Source organism: Clinocottus analis, unplaced genomic scaffold (assembly GCF_023055335.1).
Source record: "Clinocottus analis isolate CAN_PGR_092001 unplaced genomic scaffold, fCliAna1.0.p SCAF_12, whole genome shotgun sequence".
In the NCBI taxonomy this organism is placed as follows: domain Eukaryota; kingdom Metazoa; phylum Chordata; class Actinopteri; order Perciformes; family Cottidae; genus Clinocottus; species Clinocottus analis.
In genome coordinates this window covers 20,861,645-20,879,693 of record NW_027175843.1, presented here as the reverse complement: position 1 = coordinate 20,879,693, position 18,049 = coordinate 20,861,645, and the positions used below count along the sequence as shown (strand labels likewise).

General features: G+C 42.8%; 1 protein-coding gene across 1 annotated transcript in view; it reads right to left on the bottom strand.

The window, feature by feature from the left end:
- Window positions 1–1,387: 1,387 nt before the first annotated feature.
- cryl1 (crystallin, lambda 1) overlaps window positions 1,388–18,049 on the bottom strand; it is a 20,864-nt gene continuing 4,202 nt past the window's right edge. The window contains exons 4-9 of the mRNA XM_068572638.1: window positions 17,387–17,548; window positions 16,227–16,322; window positions 15,361–15,459; window positions 5,619–5,727; window positions 3,022–3,131; window positions 1,388–2,142 (exon numbers count right to left, since the gene is read on the bottom strand). Coding sequence (XP_068428739.1) covers window positions 2,038–2,142; window positions 3,022–3,131; window positions 5,619–5,727; window positions 15,361–15,459; window positions 16,227–16,322; window positions 17,387–17,548 — 681 coding nt within the window. The 3' untranslated portion in view covers window positions 1,388–2,037. The remainder of the gene's footprint in view (window positions 2,143–3,021; window positions 3,132–5,618; window positions 5,728–15,360; window positions 15,460–16,226; window positions 16,323–17,386; window positions 17,549–18,049) is intronic.

Sequence of the window (18,049 nt, the reverse complement as noted above, 5' to 3'; positions counted from 1 at the left end):
GTGTTTATGCTACAATGTTACAAGAAAACATTTTATTTCGTCCAAATGTTTGCTTTGGTTTTTAAAACTAAAAACTAAAGTGGGACAAAATGTTTGATGATTCATGAATCTCACTAACGTGTCATATTGTGCACAAAAACGTCACAACCAGCAGCGTGGACGACTTCATGAGCAGCTTCCACTGAAAAATGATAAACTAAAGTGTGAAGTTATAAACTAAAGTGTAAAGTAATAAACTAAAGTGTAAAATGATACACTAAAGTGTAAAGTAATAAAGTAAAGTGTAAAGTTATAAACTAAAGTGTAAAGTAATAAACTAAAGTGTAAAATGATACACTAAAGTGTAAAATGATACACTAAAGTGTAAAGTAATAAACTAAAGTGTAATAGTTATAAACTAAGGCATAAAAGTTATAAACTGAAGTGTAAAAGTCCTAAAACAAAGTGTAAAAGAAATAAACTAAGTGTAAAAGTTCTCAAACAAAGTGTAAAAGTTATAAAAATGAAATCTTGAAATCAAACTGCTTAATATCTCCTCATGTCTCTCCTCAGAGGAGATATTGATCCATAAAGTTTGATCTGAATCAATAACACGTCGTCGCTTCGTGTCTAAATCTTGAATATTGACGTGAATCTGCAAAGTAAGTAAAAGCGTCAGTTAGAGTCCAGAGTATGAGGAAGTACCTCTGCATTGTACTTCAGTACTACTTCAGTAAATACACAAAAGTGCTCTCCATCACGAAGGCACTTAGCAGCAGGACGGGTTATGATGGTTATGATGTATTATCATGGTTATAATGGTTGTAATGGTTATGATGGTTTATGATGGTTATGATGAGTCAGAGTGACGATGCGGCCGCTCCACGTTCCAGAAGAACCAGACGGACGCGTTGAACCAGCTGCTGCTTCAAAGTGCTCTGCTCATGAATTTCCATCTTTTTGGAATAATTTGGAATTTCTATTAATAAATGATGTCTTAAACTATGACACTGTGTCGATTCTGACCACACTCCCTGTTTGTGTAACAATAAACAGTTTCTGACGATATTAAAAGGTGCAATGACCCAGATACATGACCACGGCATTAAAGACCTACACGCATGTTGTATGTGCTGTGCGTGTGAGCGTCTCTGCTCGTGACTGCAGTCACATCTCCACACGGTAAGGTCATGAGACTGTGACATTGCATCTGTTCACAGCCGTCACGGCGGCCGTGAACAGATCCACTCGTGACGAGTTTCCTCTCTTTGTTCCAGCGGAGACGCTAAAGCTCGTCATCCGTTCGTCGCGCTGGCGCAGGAATGCGTCTCTTCATTACGTCTGTTCCCAGAATCAAACGCAGAGGGAACGAACACTTGAATTAAAAGCTTTTTTTAATATTCTTCATTACTTTTTTCACCAGACTTTATTCACGTTTATTCACGATCACTTTGAATCAAGACCTTTAATTTCACCACCAGCTTGAGATCCCGTCGCAGACAAAGATATTAAATGTGCCGTAAAAGTCAAGTTACAAGCCGCTACTACCCTCCGCTAGCTCTCCACTGTAGCCGGCTAGCGCTGCTGCTAGCTCCCCGCTGTAGCAGGCTAGCGCTGCTGCGAGCTACCCGCTTTAGCCACCTAGTGCTGCTGCTAGCTCTCTGTTGCTGCTAGCTCCCTGCTGCTGTTAGCTCCCTGCTGCTGTTAGCTCCCTCCTGCTGCTAGCTCCCTGCTGCTGCCGGCGTCCTCGCTGCCTGTGTCGGCCGTCCAGCCGAGGCTGATCCCGCTAACTTCGGCGGTTGTAGGGGAACTAGTGTTAGCTAGAGTAGAGCTAGCGGTGAAATAGCTAGCTAGCAGGAACACCTAGCGGCTTGTAACGCGACTTTTACGCTACTGTTCATTCAAAAGTAAATGTTAGGAGCACAAATGTTCATTATAGCTGAAAGTTGATCCCACAATATTGTTCTTTCATTTATTTATTTTTGATCCCATCTGTCCACCAGATCCACGTGAGAGTGTCCAGCCGTGATCGGAGGTTTCCTTTGACTGGCGCCGGTCTCAGTGGTCCTTCTTCAGCCGGGCCAGACCCAGCAGGAGCCGGTCCCTCCTCTCCATCCGGGCCGACAGGTGCTGCCGGTCGCTGGGAATCAGCTTGCACATCTCCTGAGGACGGAGAGGACGGAGACGCATGAGAAGCACCACGACTCAGAGAACGCAAACCAGGCTTTACAGGGTTCACACACATGTTGAACAATGCAGCTCGAGGACTTTTAACCAAATGTCCAAGACTTTTAACAAAATGTTCATGACTTTTAACCAAATGTTCATGAGTTTTCACCAAATTTTTATGACTTTTAGCCAAATTTTTATGACTTTTAACCACATTCTTATGACTTTTCACCAAATTTTTATGACTTTTAGCCAAATTTTTATGACTTTTCCAAGACTTTTAACCACATTTCCGTGACTTTAAATCAAATGTTCATGATCAAACATTGTGTGAAATGTGTGTGTGAACAGTAAAAAGTGATAAAATGTAGTATTTAAACTAACAATGAGGATTCAAAGCATACAGTAAACCTTAAATGACTCAAATGAATGAGAGACAATAGTTTGATTAAAAGAATAAACATTCATATAGATGCCTGTATGTATGCTGCTGATATTTTGAGCCTCTTTCTTTAAAAAGCAGATTCATTATTTATAACTCATGAACACATGAATATAACACATTTACAGGACTTTTACACAACTTTGGGGATTTTCCAGGTTTTGCATGAGCGTAACAACTCTGTCTTTAGCTCAGTATAATGATTCATCTCTTAGACAATGGACACACAAACACTCCTCTGACTCGTTATTCACTGCTGCAGTGACACGTTAACGGCTCTGGACGGCATGTGACTCTGCAGCGACGTCCTCGCACGCTGAACTCTTTGCCTTCGATCATGCGGAAGAAAAGATGGCGACGAACAGAGCGTCCTCTCCGTGTGACTCGAGTCACGCAGAGAGAGGCGGCCGTGGAAAAGATGCCGCACTCACCTTCACGACGCTCTGGACTCCCTCGCCGCCGGAGAAGTCTGGAACGGGCCCGAAGGAGGTCAGGATCCTGGAGATGCCCTCTCCATAGCGCCTCATGTAGTCCTCCAGACCTGAGGGAGGGTTAGGGTGAAGAGAGAGAACCTCAGAGAGCTGAAGAGGCTGAACAAAGTATTAATACATCATTTCAACCGATAGAGAGTCTTCTAGTCTTGCTCCATCTCCTGTAGTACTCTGGCTGTGTAGAAGTACCTCATACAAACACACTACAAAACATCCAAAGTATATTTCCAAACGTATAATTCTATTTAAAAGACACAAGCAGACACAACTGTAAATATGTGGTTCATATTTCTGGCGTCAAATTGTCTTTTGCACTTTCTTTATTTTTTCATTTCCTAAATTATTTTACTGTTTTGTTGTATTTATTTTTGCAGTGTTAGAGGAGTATTTTGCATTTGTGATATTTTTTATTTTAATATTTTATTTATCTTGTCTCATATGTAAGTTACTTGATACTGTGACAAAACAAATTTTCCTTAGGGGATAAATAAAGTATCCATCTATCCATCTATCTATCTATCCATCTATCTATCTATCTATCTATCTATCTAACTATCTAACTATCTAACTATCTAACTATCTAACTATCTATCCATCCATCCATCCATCCATCCATCCATCCATCCATCCATCTTCTTATCTGTTTGTAAAGCCAACCTGGAGAACTGTGCTGAAGGTCTGCAAGAGGCTGCAGCAACAGTAAGGTAACGTTTACCCAGCATGCAGTTCGGCGGTGTAATTTTATAAATGTACAATTATGAGTCTCACAAATTGTTTATGTGTCACAAACTGTTGTGTTGTGGTGTTTTGCCTGTTGAAGAACATCAGTTGTGGGTTATTGATTGTTGTTATGAAGTTATAACCTGATACATAAGCAGCTCAGACCGCTGCGTCCTCACATGTGAACGATTCATTTTGATTTCCGCCAAAAAGCAGACATCAAAAACTCACTTTACTTGCCTGCAACAAGTTTCTTTACAGGGTTAAAGTGAGCTTAGCTCATGTCACAGCGTGGCTGAGCCTCCTTCACACCGGCTCTTTAATTAAACCACGAGGGTCTGCTGGAATAGCTCCGTCACACTGAGGTGAAGCTTCGCACCGTAACCTTCACACTTCATTTAGGAACGCGCAGAGAAATCAACCTTCAGAACTTCTTAAAGTGCGCTTGGTGTTTCCTGCTGAGCCTGACGCAGCCGTGTGAGAAGTGCCATCCACCCCCCACCAAACCGCCTGAGCGGGAACCCACAGGATGCTTCAGGACCTCTGCAGCTCCACACTGTCGGCTTTCCACCAAGACCTTTGTGTTCCTCACAGTCCACCGAATGTTGAGCTTCATTTGGGCTTTTTAAAGCAATGTAATGGATTTTATTCATACTTTTTTGAATGATTATAAAACTGTACTGTAGATATAATGTATGAATGTAGCATATGGATGGATGGATGGATGGATGATAGATGGATGATGGGTGGATGGCTAGATGAATGAACTACAGTACAAGTACAGGAAATGCCCTTTTAGACGTGTGCGTGCATTCAAGTGTGCAAACTGCAGTGCTTGTGTCTCGTGTAATGATGTAATAACCATCATTCTGGTTGCAAATGACAAACAGAAGAGCTAAACGCACCGAGGCGCGGCAACGCAGGCACGGCCGCGTCAGAAAACAGGTTAAAACAGGTTAAAACTGGTTAAAACTGGTTGACAAACAGGTAAATAGCTTAAACAGCAGGTTGGACAAGACGTGTTGGCGTGCCTGTGGAGCGAGGCCGCTCAAGCAACACACACACGTGCACGTAACGTGAAAAAAATAGATAATTATAATAATAATATAATCATTTAATACGATGAGCGTTTGAACCACAGTGGTGTTTCAGAGCAGCAGGTTTGAAGGCTCTGCAGACAGGAAGCCAGAGACGAGCGCTCCGCTATCTGATTGGAGGGATTCAAGGTAACAACAGGAGTAATGTAGGTCTCTGCCATCTTTTGTGAACAGGACCGTGCGTTTGATTCCCGGAGGAGCGAAGCTCCGCGACTGTAACTACAGGTGGAGCTGGCAGCCGCCCGAAGGCCGCGAGGAGAGGTTTGGATTACTGGAGTGAGGGAGTGAGGGAGTGAGGGAGGGCATTCATCCCCTCAAAAGACTGCTTTGTTCTGTCGTTTTTTCTGTGTGTGTGTGTGTGTGTGTGTGTGTGTGTGCGTGTGTGTGTGTGTGTGTGCGTGTGTGTGTACACAGTCAGAGTTTCTCTTTGGGTTTCACACTCCCCTTTGATATTCTCCATCCTCCTGAGGGTTCACACTCATTCTCTCAGTACATGTGTACACACACACACACACACACACACACACACACACACACACACACATGTAAATATCTACATATATAACTGTTTTCCCACACTATAAACCCGTCTCTCACAGAATGAGCAGGTTCTCTTTGAGTGGACGTCGGTGCCGTGATGCCGACTTTTTGGCGACTTTTTGCCGCCGCCATCTTGGAACACGGGCGTCGCCATCTTGTTGTTGTTTTGTGTGTCGTTACCTGCTGGTGCATTGAGGTGCATGGTTTCCATGGGCCCGATGAAGGCGTAACGCATTCCTAACCCCTCTGACATCACCAGGTCGATGTCCTCCACGGAGATAACGCCGTCCTGATGGAGGAAACACAACTTTATCCACACAAACCTCCCGTTGCATTCCTCTCCCAGAAAAGGGACAAACCAGTGAATGTGTGAAGAGATAAAGACAAACACTGTCTGCATCACCAGGTCACTGGTTTCCACCCAGTTCCCTCTGTTCCTGCTGGGAGGATCTCAACAGTTTGAATTGTGCAGCGTTTAAACACACTGTGACCAATGAACGTCCAAGACTTTAAACAAATTTTCATGACTTTAAACCAAATTTCAAAACTTTTAACCAACTTTTCAAGACTTTAAACCAAATTTCCATGACTTTCAATCACTTTTAACCAAATATCAAATGGGCAAACATTGTGTGAAATGTGTGTGTAAACAGTAAAAAGTGATAAAATGTAGTATTTAAACTAACAATGAGGATTCAAAGCATACAGTAAACCTTAAATGACTCAAATGAATGAGAGACAATAGTTTGATTAAAAGAATAAACATTTATATAGATGCCTGTATGTATGCTGCTGATAAATTGAGCCTCTTTCTTTTAAAAGCAGATTCATTATTTCAGACTCATGAACACATGAATATAACACATTTACAGGACTTTTATTACCCTTTTGGGACCTTTCCAGGCCTGAAAATAAGCATTTTAAATTCCATGAGCTCAAAATGTCATCTCAGAATGTAAGGACACATTTCCCCTGTCGGGTCCGGTCAGGGTTCTGATCCCATCAAACCACTCAAACCATATAAAGTTTCCCTAATCGGCCGATTATGCAGGAAGTACCGGGAGGAGAGCGGCTGAGGATGGAGGGATGGATGGAGGGAGTGGTTCAGGTAATCTTTGAGTCAGAGATACCTGTTGGCCGACCGCAGAGGAAATCAAAGCTCGCACACGGAGCCAGGGAGGAGGACAGGGTCGTCTTTGTTCGGGTCCTGAACCAACAACGGGTCCGTTTATCCGAGCGGAGCGGCCGGTGGGCGGAGCCTCTGCTCCGGTGTAATCACTGGGGGGCAACCGGCCGCTTTCTCAGCCGCTCTGCTTTCCAGCGCTGGCCCGGACTCAAGGACTATTTTCTGTGTGTGTGTGTGTGTGTGTGTGTGTTTAGAGGGGTGAGGAGGGTCCCTGTTATGTGAGAAGGGTCACAAGGCCACTCTCGGTCCACAGGCCGAACTTCTGTTCCTATTTTACTAGTTTCCTCCATCGAGGAAGTTATGAATTCAATTGTTTGTGTTTGAGAATGCAGCTTTAACACATGAAGCATAGACTTCTATACAACCAGAGGAGTCGCCCCCTGGTGGTCAGGAGAGAGAATGCAGCTTTAACACATGAAGCATAGACTTCTATACAACCAGAGGAGTCGCCCCTGGTGGTCAGGAGAGAGAATGCAGCTTCAACACATGAAGCATAGACTTCTATACAACCAGAGGAGTCGCCCCCTGGTGGTCAGGAGAGAGAATGCAGCTTTAACACATGAAGCATAGACTTCTATACAACCAGAGGAGTCGCCCCTGGTGGTCAGGAGAGAGAATGCAGCTTCAACACATGAAGCATAGACTTCTATACAACCAGAGGAGTCGCCCCCTGGTGGTCAGGAGAGAGAATGCAGCTTTAACACATGAAGCATAGACTTCTATACAACCAGAGGAGTCGCCCCCTGGTGGTCAGGAGAGAGAATGCAGCTTTAACACATGAAGCATAGACTTCTATACAACCAGAGGAGTCACCCCCTGGTGGTCAGGAGAGAGAATGCAGCTTCAACACATGAAGCATAGACTTCTATACAACCATTATCCTCGTGGAATAGTTTGAATGTTGCGTGTGTCACATCGTTCGTAGTATTTCTCGTGGATGCAGATGAAAGAATCACGACTCAGCCCTGAAAGCGGCGTAGAAGAGGTGCTTGAGTGACAGCTCAGTAATAGGTGACATCGGCGTGTTTGTGCGGCTCGGCCTGTAATTAAGCTCAGGACAGAATGCACCACTTAAACTGTCAACCCCCACAATGCAACGCAGCCGCCAGAGATTTATGAATCCTAAATGCTTCTGTCAGACAACCTGGATGTGTTTGAAACTATGAGGCAATAAGCTGGTGGAGCGCGCAGACTTTACATTTACTATTTTATGTATAAAACTCTTGAAAACACTAACAATATTAACCCTATCATGTGCAATATTACACGTCGACTTCATGAGCAATGTTAGTTTTAATAATCAATGTGCAATACCTTTTCAATATCAACATTTCTGTTATTTTCCATCAGGCTCTGCTGTTAGTACCACTTCTTATACTCTTCATATATGTTTTATCTTGTATTTAATCTTTTTTATTTTAGTTTACTTTATTTAAACTACTTGTATTGCTATCATTTCTTTACATGAATAGTTATTGCTCATGCATGTTTACATTTTTATTCAATTTTTTTTGCGATTCCTTTTTGAAGAAACTCTGGCACATCGTCTTCAAAATGAAGAAAGTTGCATTTAATCTCATTTTACCTGCACTGTCGCTATTTCATAGCTTAACAGAATGAATTGCTGCAGGAAGGTGAATCTGAGCAGAATCAGAGTCATTCATCGTCATGTGTGTTCACGTATAAAGTGCAGTGAACGGAAGTGGAACTGCTCTTTAAATCCCTTCAGACGGGCCGGAGTCCTTTTAACGGCTCGGCGTTAAAAGGACTCCGGCCCGTCTGCAGAGCCCCGGTTCCCCTCGCGCCTCCTGAGCCCCGTTCAGGTTGAAGAAGGCCTCTGACATCCAACCTTGACGTCACTGAAGCCCCGCCCACATTCTGATCTTCAGGATTTACCTGCTGATCCACTTCCCCGAGAGTGAAAGAGAGCGACATATCGCTCCCAACGGTCGGGTATGTTCTTCTCTCGGCTCAAAAAGATTCCAGCTATGAGATTTTTTAAAAAATATGCAAATTTAGCCGAGGTGAAGAAACCAGAACTGGTTCCCAAGAAGAAGAAGAAGAAGGAGAAGAAGAAGAAGAGGAGGAAGAAGAAGAAGAAGAAGAAGAAGAAGAAGAAGAAGAAGAAGAAGAAGAAGAAGAAGAAGAAGAAGAAGAAGAAGAAGAAGAAGAAGAAGAAGAAGAATTGTTGCGGCTGGAAATTGAAGGACAGAGCGTTTGGTTCTGAGCAGACGCTGCAGGTTTAATGTCTTCTGAGAGCAACGTGAAAACAATCTGTCTGATCCAGTGTCACAACAAACACACAGGAACAACACACACAGCCTTAAAGGCAACACACACAGACACAAGGACCAACACAACGCTCCAAATTACATTCAGGACCGAGTCAAAGTGTCGGAGAGGAAAAGACGGAGGTCTGGAGCGAGACCGCGTCTCCGGTTAATTCAGGTTTATTTTCTTAACGGTGTCCAAAAGCAACCGGCTCCATCATGGAAGCTCCTTGTAGGCAATGTGTGTCTTTTTGCAGTAATTTAAGTTTCTTTTTAGTCATGTTGAGTCTTTTCATCGTCATTTTGATTCTCTGTCAACATTTTGAGTCTTTTTGTAGTTGCTTTTTGTCTATTTGTTGTTATTTTGAGTCTCTTTTCAGTCATTTTGAGTCTCTTTGTTGGAATTTTGAGTCTCAGTGTTGCCACTTTGAGTCTTTGTAGTTGTCTTTCGTCTCTCTGTAGTCATTATTTGTGTCTTTGTTATTATTAATAATTGGGTTGGAAATATAAATATGCATTAAGGAAAGGAGAATTATTTATCTTGGTTTTTCTTGCATCTCTCACAGTGTACATATATGCACACCAAGCACTAGAAACTCATGTTTTGTGTTTTTTACACAGCCCATTAACTCCATAACCACAGTAGTTGTGTGTCTGTGGTTGTTGTCGAGCTCTTAAAACGTAAAAAAAACATTCCTGCATTATTATTTCACAAACACGGTCAAGTTGTATGTTTAGAGACACACTTTGTTATGCACCCAATCACACACACACACACACACACACACACACACACACACACACACTCTGAAGTGATAGAAACGCTCCTCGCTGCACTCGCAGCTCCTTCCAGAGAGAAAAAGTCTCGACGCTTTAACAGCAACGTGGTATTTTTGTCAGCTGGGAACCAAGAGGTGCATTCTGGGTAAATTCTGCTCACCCGGAGCCTCACAAGTGAGAGACCTGTGCACGGTATGGAATGTCATGTAGATATGAGTCTGGCCTCCGCAGCTCGGTGTGAAGACACAAGCGGCACCGAGCGGACGCACAGATCTCGTCTTCACTACGACTCAGCAGCCGGTTGGACGTGTTGTCCGCTGGCAGAGAAGTGGCGTCCAGACACAGGCCGACAGGCGCTGAGTGCCAAGGGCCCTTCACCACCTCGGAAAATGCAAAACAAAACCACAAAATTACCAGAGAGACAACACGCAACTGCAGAGACAAACTAAATGAGAGCAAAGCTCAAAATAATCACAAAAAGACCCAAAACGATCACAAAGAGACCCAAAACGCCTACAAAGCAACACAAACCAAATACACAAATGAAACAACAATAGACACAAATAACTACAACAAGACCAAAACAAGTACACAATGACTAAAACAATCAAACAGTGATTCAAAACAATAAAGACAGAAATAATTAGTACAAAGAGAAAAAACAACTACAAACGACAACAAAGAGACTCAAAATGACTACAAAGACACAAAATGACTACAAGGACACAAAATGACTAAAAAGACACAAAATGTCTACAAAGACTCAAAATGACTATAAAGAGACACAAAAGGCTACAAAAACACAAAGTGACTTAAAAGAGACACATAATGACTACAAAGACACAACATGACTAAAAAGAGACACAAAATGACTACAGAGAGACACAAAATGACTACAAAGACACAAAATGACTACAAAGACACACAAAATGACTACAGAGACACACAAAATGACTACAGAGACACACAAAATGACTACAAAGACACACAAAATGACTACAAAGACACACAAAATGACTACAGAGACACACAAAATGACTACAGAGAGACACAAAATGACTACAAAGACACAAAATGACTACAAAGACACACAAAATGACTACAAAGACACACAAAATGACTACAGAGACAGGCCGGGGTCCTTCATCCGCTCACGGTCTCAGTGACTGTCGCTGCATCGACTGGACAAACGAGTGCTTCCAGCTGACTGAAGGCTCACTGGCTCATCAGCGAAGCAGGAAGCAAAACAAAGATCTCGTTCAAGGAGACGGAACCAAAGACTCCAAAGATCAGAACCGAGACAAACCGTCTGACCATGGCCTGTGCCCTCAGCCCATGAGCAACAAACAACTCCACCGAGGAAAGTCTGTGTAAAAACAAGTAAAAATGAGTTCATTCTTAATTTAATTCAGATAAAAAAGTCACATTGCCGTTTCACTCACTCAAAAAAAAAGCAATCAATCTTACGAAAATGTATTAAAAAACATTTTTGTAGCAGCCATTTTAACTCCTCGAAGCCGGAGAACGCTCAGATGTTAACTCATAGCGTTAACTTATAGCGTTAACTTATAACGTTAACTTATAACGTTAACTTATAGCGTTAACTTATAGCGTTAACTCGTAGCGTTAACTCGTAGCGTTAACTCGCAGCGTTAACTCGCAGCGTTAACTCGCAGCGTTAACTCATAGCGTTAACTCGTAACGTTAACTCGTAACGTTAACTCATAACGTTAACTCATAGCGTTAACTCATAGCGTTAACTCATAGCGTTAACTCATAGCGTTAACTCATAACATTAACTTATAGCGGTAACTCATAACAATAACTTATAGCGTTAACTTATAGCGTTAACTTATAGCGTTAACAGCGGCGCCATCGATTCATCGCTATCCGCCGTGTCAGCGAGGGTTATCGCGGCGTTGTCGCTTTAACGATTCAAAATGGCCGCCGGCAAAACGGCAGACGGATAATAAGATAAAATCTTTCTCAGCTGGTGGAAAAAGTTGGTGGAACCAGGTCTTCTGCTACAAGACCTCCACCCTGAACAGCTGGAGGCATTAAACCCAGAGGAGGAAGGACGCTGCTCTTTGCTGCACATCACCAGCGAGGACTTCTGTGCTATTGTTTGATGAAATGTGACTGCATTGTTGTTAAATCATGCAAATGATTGGGGAAAAGTTGTTGCATGGAAGCGCGTAAAGGAATGTGACGGCAGAACATTACGATGAGCGCACGCTGGAAGAAATCCAGTCGCCCTCCTGTGGAACGAAGAAAACTATTGAAGGAATTTGTTTTCTTTTTCTTTACGCCAGTTTCTGTACAGATGTTTTTATAGTCATAGAAGAGCAAAAATACATCAATTTTGATACAAAATACCTCTCAAATAAATGTAAAATAAAATACTGGTGCCATAAAATGTAACAAAATACAATACATGTATTTAGTATCAAAATGTATTTTGATACTAAATACATGTATTGTATTTAGTGTAACTAAGCAAAGCTTCTTAAATTGATGTCTCTCACACTCAGATACAATATTTACCTTGACGCTTTTTTTATTCTTAGTATTCGTGGAGAAAGTATTTTGAGTATTTTAAATACAAAATTACTCCACTAAAGTATTTTGTTACAAATTACAATATTTTTTTTATCGGCCCTATCAAATACAAATGACAAAATATTCAAAATACTGCCCACCTCTGTTCATAGTTACACGTACGAGGTCCTCTGTCAGTGTAATTATACATATATGAAAAGTACACACTCATGTTACTGGAGTAAAAGATTACACACACATAACAAAACTAATGTCTTACAGTCTTATAATCTAGATTTATCATAAAACTATGAGACTAAAACAATCAAAAAATGACTCAAAACAATAACTGAAACAAGTGATTACTACAAAGAGACAAGAAACAACTACAAAGACTCAAAATGACTACAAAGAGAGTCTTAATCTGTGTTTCCTTCCAGGTCCTTCATGTGCTTTGTGAGTCTTCATCATTCTTTGTTTGATCTAGTCTCTCAGACCTTCTTACAACCTCATGACAGATCAATGAGGAGGAAGACCAACGTCTTGTTGTTGTTGTTCTCTACCGGACGTTGCCAGCGACAACAACACAAACAACGTGACCCGCATCGTCATCGGCTCGATGATGAAATAACTGGCAGCGCTGTGGGGTCACGCCCTCATTCACACCTGTCCCTGCTGTTCCTTTGTTGTGTTGCAGTCTCCGTGTCCCTGTAGTGTTACGATTGTGAGTCAGACGCAGGAACTCTGTCACACAAAGGAACCCAGAAGACACACCACGAGGAGAGAGACTTCTCGTAGGGCTGTTGTGTCCCGTGTTTGTGTGTGAAGAGAGGGGATTCGTTCCAACAAACAGGCAGCTCATCAATACAGAGAGCTCGTCTGTTACTGTTCAACCGGCTGCTCGTCTGGTCACCACTCAGGAGTTCTTAGTTAAGATTGAGGAGTTTTTAGTTAAGATTGAGGAGTTTTTAGTTAAGATTGAGGAGTTTTTACTCACAATTCAGGAGTTTTTAGTCACAAGTCAGGAGTTTTTAGTCACAATTTAGACGTTTTTAGTCGGGATTCAGGAGTTTTTAGTCACAATTTAGACGTTTTTAGTCGGGATTCAGGAGTTTTTAGTCACAATTTAGTATTTTTTTCATAATGTTGCAGGTAACTGTATCATATAAGCAAGAAGGTCCTTAAGGCAGTACTGTATAGACAATAATGTACAGCTCACGCGTTTGCTAACACCTTTAAACTGTACATTATTGACGATACAGTACTGCCTCTCGTACCTTGTTGCTTGAATAAATCAGATTTCTCGTGAGACTCTTCTACTTTCCCACACAACAAAGACTCAGTGTCACAAATATGAAACCAAAAGAGAAACGCGACAGCCTTGAAACAAAGACAACGAGAAAGAAAGTATCCTCAGATATTGAGTACAAAGGCTGTGAATCTTCCACAGGAATAATAACTCTGGTGTCTGAGAGATTAGAAGTTGTGTTCATGAGAGTTCAGTTCAGGTAACAATCAACACAATCAACACAATCTTCCTGAGCTTTTCTTCCCTGAGTGATGCTGTAATGGCGCCTGTCATCGAGGCCGAGGCTCGTTTACTCTCATTGTGTTGCTTTCTGCTGGAAGGAGACCACAGAGATTACAGAGATTACAGAGATTACAGAGCGGAGCGGACAGCGAGCTTCCTCTCTGTACGAACAGCAGCAACACAAAACCTGGAGACTGAGGAGCTCTGTGTAGAGGAACATGGACACACACACACACACACACACACACACACACACACACAACGTTCTGAGGACCTTCACCACGACGAGGACCTACAAACCGCATTAATCAGATTATTCTGACTCAACAACCGTCTTCAGCTGAAAGCAGCTTCTCTTCTCTCATGAAGCCGGTAGAAAGATGCAGAAAACTAAACAACAATGAATCGTTTGTTCTCCCCCTGTGGCAGTTAATACAACTACACAACGTTGGTGCAGACGTACGGGCCTGCAGGTGAAGCACTCTATCGACACCTTCCTGTGTGTAATATAATATTTATATATATATATATATATATATACATATATATATATATATATATATAGACACTCAACTGATGTGACCCTACTCTCCTCCCCAAATGAAAGAGCACTTGTGAAAGAGAGTTTCTCATGAAAGTTTCTCTTTTTCTGTTGAGAGTTACTGAACCCACAAGTGTGAAGCTGCAGGTCCTCAACCAGCTCAGAGGAAGAACAGTTTCATAGTTTATCTCACCAGCAGAGCTGTTTCAGCTGTGACATCACTGCACAAGGGTTTTAAGGGTTTTAAGAGTTTTCAAGGGTTTTCAAGTGTTAAGTGATTTTTAAGGGTTTTGGGGGGGGGTTTAGAGGGTTTTAAAGTGGTTTTTTTTAGGGGTTTTAATGGGTTTTAGAGGTTTCAAGGGTTCGTTTTTAAGAGTTTTCCATGTTTTTAAGAGTTTTTAAGTGTTTCTTTTACAGTTTTTACAGGTTTTCAAGGGTTTTCTATCCTCCATTAGTCTTCTAAGTTGATGATAAACACAATGTACCATCAGAACACTGACAGCTGCTGGACATGGGCCTCTATACACGATGTAGATATTTCATTAAGAACCAGACGTTCACACCTAGAATAGTTTTTTACCACACTAACAATGTACAGAGAGTATTTATGACTCATTTCATGTTATCTTCATTTAAAAACAGTGCTTTTCCTTGAAAAATAAGGACATTTCTAAGTGAACGTATATTGTTTTGTTAACTCCAGAAGCTTTCCATGGATACATTGAGGATTTCCACCGCGTCCCAGCTGCTGCTGCTAAGCTGCTATTAGCGCTGAGCGCCGGCTGGTCGACACATCACGCACCACTTCTGGGAAAAGTCCTCGCTGACTGCAGTGTGTGCGGCAGCGCGCTCAGCAGCTGCACGTGAACTCTCTTGGCAGCTTCAACTCCCAGGTGGAGTTAATTTCAGGTGACGGATAAATATAACGTCCGAAAAGCTCAAAATCGTCCGGATCGTAGAGGGAAACAGGGCTTGGCTAATATTTTTACAGGTGTGTTTCAAATTCCCCACGAGTTTGAGAGGAAAAGCGGGGAAACAAGCGGTGTAGCTGCTCGGTTGCACCGGTGGACACTGACCTGGACCAGCCTCCAGGACTCTGCAACGATGGCCGCCTGCACGCGGTTGAGGGCAAAGCCGTCGATCTCCTTCGTCAGGCGGACGGGCGCCTGGCCAACCTGAAAGGTGAGAAACAAGTCGGGTCAAGTAGTGCAATGCGGAACGGATGCCGAGAAGGATGCACTCGTAGCATCGAGATGAACAATTCAGCGCTACGAGTCTTCAGTCTTCCACGAGGTGAAATCTTACCAGTGCCGACTGAGCATTGAACTCATCTGAATACAATCAACACAACAAAGTTCAGGTCGCAGTGCATTTGATTTACTGCGAATCCGAGGACGCCCAGGGATTAAAACGGATGTGCATGTTATGAAATTCATCTTGCAGAGACTTGCACAGCGTTCTATGGAATAATCATTGTGTTGTAATCCGAGACTCGTGACACATCGTTACGCCGATGACCTTTCGTCTCTTTTTAGTCATTTTGCATCTTTCTTTAGTCATTTTTGTCGCTTTTTAGTCATTTTGAATAGTTTTGTAGTCATTTGTTGTATTTTTTAGTCGTTTTGCATGTTTTTGTAGTCAATTATTGTATTTTTTTAGTCGTTTTGCATCTTCTTTGTAGTCATTTGTTGTATTTTTTTTGTCATTTTACATATTTTTGTAGTCATTGTTGTCTCTTTTTAGTCATTTTGCATGTCTCTGCAGTAAAACAAACAAACGGACAACATGTTGGCAGGCCAGGACCTTTTATCAACACTAAACATTACCACATAGGTCCTGTCTTCCTGGCCTGCGTTCATTAATTCTCCCGTGTTCACGCTCATGAACTCTGTATTGACTCAGTGCATCCTGGCACAGCGAGGATTCTTCCGGCGGCGTTCACCTTGGTCATTAGGGAGTGGGCGGCGTCCATAACGGCGGCTGCCGTCTCGGGGTGAGGCACCAGCTCCACCAGTTTGACGTAGTAAGGTGGGTTGACCTGAGGAGGGAGAGAGTCATCCGTCAGTGGAAAGTAACCAGGAAAACCACAGAAGAAGTCATGCTGGGGTTCAGTTTCAGGAACTAGAAAATTCAAGCAACCTTGGTCGAGCGGTCGTTAATAAAAGATGAATTGATTGATTGATGGGACACCAGGCTGAAAGGTACTTTCACACGCTGTAAAGAGCACAATAAACTACTTTATAACATTAATCTCTACTTCGCCACATTGGATTTCACTATTTTATCGAATGCAACATTAATCTGACACGGTTTGCCAAATGGGACGTTTTTGAAATTCTCTTTTGTTTTGTTTTATCTTCTCTTCACCCAGAGACCTGATTGCAGTTGACTGAACACCACCACGGCCCTCTGTCCTGCACCAACACTGAGCTCCATCAGCACCAGTAACACCAGTACTGAGAGAGAAGAGCCTGGTGATGGATCCTTTACGTCTCGCTGCTGACGCACAGCTCACTCTGTCCTTCAGCTGCACGTTAACCCGTAGAGAGCTTCTCTGTGACGGACAGCTGACATTGTCTAAAATGTTGACGACAGTCGACACTCATCAGAGGTAAACATGCAAACACTCAGGTCTGGCACAGACGAGTCCTCGTGTCATTCATCTTCAAACTACATGTAATTGGTTCTAACAGGTGGAACAGGGGAAGATTTTCAGGGCCAGCAGAGAAATATTTCTTTTTAAAACAGCTGAAACATTTTGTAATTCCCAAAAGGAATATTATGTTTCAAGAACAACTGGGACGCTGATTAAAAGAAATCACGTTTGCATTTATGCAACAAACTAGCAGGCGACGTCGAGGCGATGCTGGTGACGTTGTTCTCTCAATCCTCCTCCAGGAAAGCGCTTTGTGGACCTGCGTCAGCAGCGCTGAGAAATAATCTATCTGCTGGATTGACGTGGAATATGCCGGTGGATGGTTACAATGTGGCGACGCCGAGAACAACCCGCACGGCAGATCCGGCGCGTCGGCGGTTCGACGCAGCAGATCGTTACTGTTGCAACGCCGCAGGAACCCGAGAGCCGCGCGCAGCATCGCTCACCGGGTGGGAGACGAGGCAGCGGCGCCGGTCCTGTACTTTGGAGAAGACCTTGCTCGGCACCAGACAGGAAGTGGAGCTGCTCAGGATGACGTCGTCCCCGACGAGGCGCTCCACGTCCTGAAAGACGCTCTGCTTGACGTCGAGCTGCTCGAACACGGACTCCTGGAAACACACAGGGAGCGTTCACAAGCACCGCTAACCCATACATATTCAGATGTTTACTCGTTTATTCCACAGGGACAACGCACACACATCAACAGAGAGAGGATCACTTTCATCTGCTGACCCTGGACAGGTTGTTTTTTAATGGCAGCCAGAAAATACATTTAAAAACACACAAAACAAGTTCACAAAACCAACTGAAGATGTGTATAAAAAACACTAAAGGCACAAAATACACAAACACCAAACAAGACAAATACACATTCACACCGAATAGACAGGCAGGACAAACAGTACACACACACACACACACACACACACACACACACACACACACACACACACACACACACACACACACACACACACACACACACACACACAAATGCAGAAACGCGTCTTCTGTCCATTTCTTTTATAAATAAAAACTATTATTTCTTGTCAAACTTCTATATTGTGAATGAACTCTGAACACAAAAGCAAAACTAGCAGTTAAAAGAT